This window comes from Alnus glutinosa, chromosome 4 (assembly GCF_958979055.1).
Source record: "Alnus glutinosa chromosome 4, dhAlnGlut1.1, whole genome shotgun sequence".
NCBI classification, from domain to species: Eukaryota; Viridiplantae; Streptophyta; class Magnoliopsida; order Fagales; family Betulaceae; genus Alnus; species Alnus glutinosa.
Window position 1 is genome coordinate 6,770,603 of NC_084889.1, and position 4,732 is coordinate 6,775,334.

General features: G+C 43.2%; 1 protein-coding gene across 1 annotated transcript; it reads left to right on the forward strand.

The window, feature by feature from the left end:
* Positions 1-256: 256 nt before the first annotated feature.
* Positions 257-4,465, forward strand: LOC133867496 (LRR receptor-like serine/threonine-protein kinase RGI5). Its single transcript, XM_062304295.1, has 3 exons — positions 257-400; positions 531-3,548; positions 3,850-4,465. Exons 2-3 carry the CDS (start codon positions 683-685, stop codon positions 4,236-4,238), a joined length of 3,255 nt encoding a protein of 1,084 aa, XP_062160279.1. The 5' UTR covers positions 257-400; positions 531-682; the 3' UTR covers positions 4,239-4,465.
* The last annotated feature ends 267 nt before the right edge of the window (positions 4,466-4,732 follow it).

Genomic DNA, 4,732 nt, shown 5'->3' on the forward strand with positions numbered 1-4,732 from the left:
GGAGTTTAAAAACATGTTGATTGTTGGGTAAATGTGTTCACGTGTCAGCCATGCTGGAAAATTTTATCCAGTTTAGAGTAACCCTGGCCGTTGGATTACCTCAATGGTATAATAATTAATAAATTAATAAATTAGGAAATATGCAATTTGAAAAAGAAATTTGGGTTGCCCGCCTGCCCGGATCATTCCACCAGAAACAAACGTGGGTATATAAATGCACCTCAAAATCTCAGTGACGCAAACAAGCTAAAAAGAATACGTCCCCTGTAACTCAAAGCTCAAGCCAACCACACCACCGCCGCCAACCCTGAAATCATTGAAGCATATCATGCCGGCCGTTGGAGTTTGAGCATATATAACAGCCACTACTGGCAGCACCGCCGGCGGCGGGCATTTCCCGGTAAGAAAGGCAACACTACTCACTCTCACTATATTCAATTCAATACTATGTTCCACCGCAAAAATGCATGAGTGATAGTGAGTCAGTGACACCATCTTTTTTGTTCACATGCATGGGTTCAACACCTTAGTGTGAAATACAAGCGTCCTCACATCGATCACTAAGTTCCTTCACATGGATGCTGTCTCCTAGAGTGGACTTTCGCCATCACCACTGCAAGAGCTATTACTCCAACAACCCCATTTCTGAACAGCTTTTTCATATATCGCCAAGCCATTTTTCATGGCGCCCCAAATGAAGAAGACCAGCCATTTTGTTACATTTTCCTTCTTCTTCTACCTAACCATGACCAAAACATTACTGGTTTCCTCTCTTTCAGCTGATGGAAATGCTCTCCTCTCCCTTCTCTCTACTACTGACCCTTCTTTCAAAGCATCCTCCTCTGTTCTTTCTTCATGGAACCCATCAAGCCCAACACCATGTTCATGGCAAGGCATCGCATGCTCTCCACAAGACAGAGTCATCTCTGTGTCTCTCCCCAACATATTCCTCAATCTTTCCTCTCTACCCTCACAGCTCTCCTCCCTCTCATCTCTACAACTCCTCAACCTCTCCTCCACCAATGTCTCTGGCTCCATACCTCCTTCCTTTGGCCAACTCACTCATCTTCACCTCCTTGACCTCTCCTCCAATTCCCTGTCAGGTTCTATTCCTCCAGAACTCGGCAATCTCTCTTCCCTCCAATTCCTTTTCTTGAACTCCAACAGATTATCTGGTAGAATACCTCAGCATCTTGCTAACCTTACCTCACTGCAAGTTCTTTGCCTCCAAGACAATCTTGTCAATGGGTCAATTCCATCACAACTAGGCTCTTTGGTCGCCCTCCAGCAGTTTCGAGTAGGGGGGAATCCATATCTAACCGGAGATATTCCTGCTCAATTAGGACTACTCACCAATCTCACTACATTTGGTGCGGCGGCGACCGGCCTTTCCGGTGTCATACCGGCTACATTCGGTTACTTGATCAATCTCCAAACGTTGGCACTTTATGACACTGATGTGTCTGGTTCTATACCGCCTGAAATTGGGCTCTGTTCTGAGCTGAGCAACTTGTATTTGCACATGAACAAGCTCACTGGTTCAATCCCTCCTCAAATGGGAAAGTTGCAAAAGCTCACCAGTTTGCTTCTTTGGGACAATGCACTTTCTGGGCCAATCCCAGCTGAGCTTTCCAATTGTTCATCGCTCGTGGTTCTTGATGCCTCTGCCAATGGTCTTTCTGGTGAAATCTCGGGTGACTTGGGGAAGCTACTGGCTCTTGAACAGCTTCATCTGTCAGACAATGTGCTGTCGGGAACAATTCCATGGCAGTTGAGCAATTGCACAAGCCTCACTGCTATTCAGCTTGATAAGAATCAGCTGTCGGGTACCATTCCATGGCAGGTTGGTAAATTGGAAAGCTTACAGAGTTTTTTCTTGTGGGGAAATTCTGTGTCTGGAACCATACCAGCCTCGTTTGGGAACTGCACAGAACTCTATGCGCTTGACCTTTCGAGAAACAAGCTTACAGGGTCTATTCCGGAAGAGATTTTCAGTTTGAAGAAGCTGAGCAAGCTTCTGCTTCTGGGGAACTCATTATCAGGAGGGTTGCCTCGAAGTGTTGCAAACTGTCAGTCTTTGGTGAGATTGAGGCTTGGGGAGAACCAGCTTTCAGGTCAGATTCCGAGGGAGATTGGTCAACTGCAGAATCTTGTCTTTCTTGACTTGTACATGAACCATTTCTCTGGCGGACTTCCATTTGAGATTGCCAACATCACTGTTCTTGAGCTGTTGGATGTGCACAATAACTACATTACTGGGGAAATCCCGTTTCAGCTTGGTGAGCTTGTGAATTTAGAGCAGCTTGATCTCAGCAGGAACAGCTTCACGGGCGAAATTCCTTGGAGCTTTGGGAACTTCAGTTACTTGAACAAGCTCATTCTCAACAATAATCTACTGACCGGTTCAATCCCGAAATCCGTAAGGAATCTGCAGAAACTAACTCTGCTTGATTTGAGCTACAACAGCCTCTCTGGTGCAATTCCACCTGAAATCGGTTATGTGAAAAGCTTGACTATCAGTTTTGACTTGAGCTTCAATGGGTTCACAGGGAAAATCCCTGAGACAATGGCCAGTTTGACACTGTTACAATCCCTCGATCTTTCCCATAATACGCTTTATGGGTCAATAAAAGTTTTGGGTTCCTTAACTAGTCTAACCTCCCTTAACATTTCTTACAACAATTTCTCTGGACCAATTCCGGTGACACCATTCTTTAGAACTGTGTCTTTGAATTCATACCTTCATAACCCAAATCTTTGTGAGTCCCTTGACGGGTCTACGTGTTCTTCGAGTTCAATTCGGAGAAATGGATTAACATCTTCCAAAACTGTAGCTTTGATTTCAGTTATTCTCGCTTCACTAACCATTCTAGTTCTTGCATCATGGATTGTACTAATGCGTAATCACGAGTATGTGGTGGAGAAATCTTCAGGAACATCACCAACTTCATCAGGGGCTGAAGATTTCTCTTATCCATGGACTTTCATCCCATTTCAAAAGCTCAACTTCAGGATTGAAAACATCCTGGATTGCTTGAAAGATGAAAACATTATTGGGAAAGGCTGGTCTGGGGTTGTTTATCAGGCAGAAATGCCCAATGGACAGTTGATTGCAGTGAAAAAGCTGTGGAAAACAAAACGAGAAGAAGAACCAGTGGACTCTTTTGCAGCAGAGATTCAAATTCTTGGACACATTCGGCATAGGAACATTGTGAAGCTGCTTGGTTACTGTTCCAATAGAAGTGTCAAGCTACTTCTCTACAACTACATTTCAAACGGTAACCTGCAACAGCTGTTGCTGGGGAATAGGAACTTGGATTGGGAAACAAGGTACAAGATTGCAGTTGGGTCAGCTCAGGGTCTTGCTTATCTTCATCATGATTGTGTGCCACCAATTCTTCACAGAGATGTTAAGTGCAATAACATACTTTTAGATTCCAAGTTTGAGGCTTATCTGGCAGATTTTGGTCTTGCCAAGTTGATGAACTCTCCAAATTATAACCATGCAATGTCAAGAGTAGCTGGATCTTATGGTTATATTGCCCCAGGCAAGTATTCTTGGTCTTCACTCCCCTCTTAATTACTTGCATCTATAGTGCTTTCCTTATACCATGATTTGAAAACCTATCTGCTTAAGCTTTTGTAATAAGTGTTGGTTTAACAAATTCTTTGTTTCTTTAGATCTTAGGGGTCATATGTTTCCAATGCCATGCGATATCTTATGTATTGTTACAGAATTAAGCTTTTTGTCTGTAGTTTGAAAAGAAGAAAGACATCATTGTTAAGATTCATGTTTTATTGCCTGAATTGTAAATATCATTTCTAATAAGATTTAAATGTTCAATGCAGAATATGGATACACCATGAACATAACAGAGAAGAGCGATGTCTACAGCTATGGAGTGGTGCTGCTGGAAATTTTAAGTGGGCGTAGCGCGATTCAGCCCCAAGCGGGTGATGGGCTCCATATTGTTGAGTGGGTGAAAAAGAAGATGGGAAGCTTTGAGCCGGCCATATCGATACTAGATGCAAAGCTCCAAGGCTTACCTGATCAAATTGTGCAAGAGATGCTTCAAACACTTGGAATTGCTATGTTTTGTGTGAACTCTTCACCAGTAGAACGGCCAACCATGAAGGAAGTGGTGGCATTATTGATGGAAGTGAAGAGCCCACCTGAAGAATGGGGGAAGACTTCTCAGCCTCTAATAAAGCAGTCCTCAAATCAAACTCAAAGTTGATTTTTTTTTTTTTTTTTTTTCGATTTCCCTTTTTGTTGTTCTTTTCCTTCCAAGGGTATCAATGATTGGATTTCTTTCCTATCCCAAGATAAGAAGAAATGCGTGTGGTTATTGTGGGAAATGCGGAGGAAGCTTAGGGTAGTAGCATATTTGAGTTTGGATGGTGGTCTTGGGCTTGTACAGTTCTAAAAAACATGAATGTGGTTGATTTTGCTTCATTTCACTCATGCTCTACCCTTTTTGTTCTTTTAAACTCTTATCAACATGGTCTCTCTGTCTCATGTGCATTTTCCGGGCATTAGGGGTGTGCAACGAATGCATTGGAGTTAGAATCCATGATTCCTCATTCTGCCTCTGCCACAGTTGGGAGAGTTGGAAAACCTCAACTCTACCTCTGATGGAGGTTATTTGCATCCCGCTTTCGCCTTCAAAATGTCAGAGGGGGAGCCAGGCGAAAGCGTTACAAATGGCCGGAAACGAAGAGATCTCATATC

What these genes read in the sequence shown, in the direction of transcription:
- LOC133867496 (XM_062304295.1), top strand. Translation starts at nt 683, where the DNA reads ATGGCGCCCCAAATGAAGAAGACCAGCCATTTTGTTACATTTTCCTTC. An exon ending in TTATGGTTATATTGCCCCAG is followed by an intron (nt 3,549 to 3,849) that starts GCAAGTATTCTT and finishes TGTTCAATGCAG; the next exon opens with AATATGGATACACCATGAAC.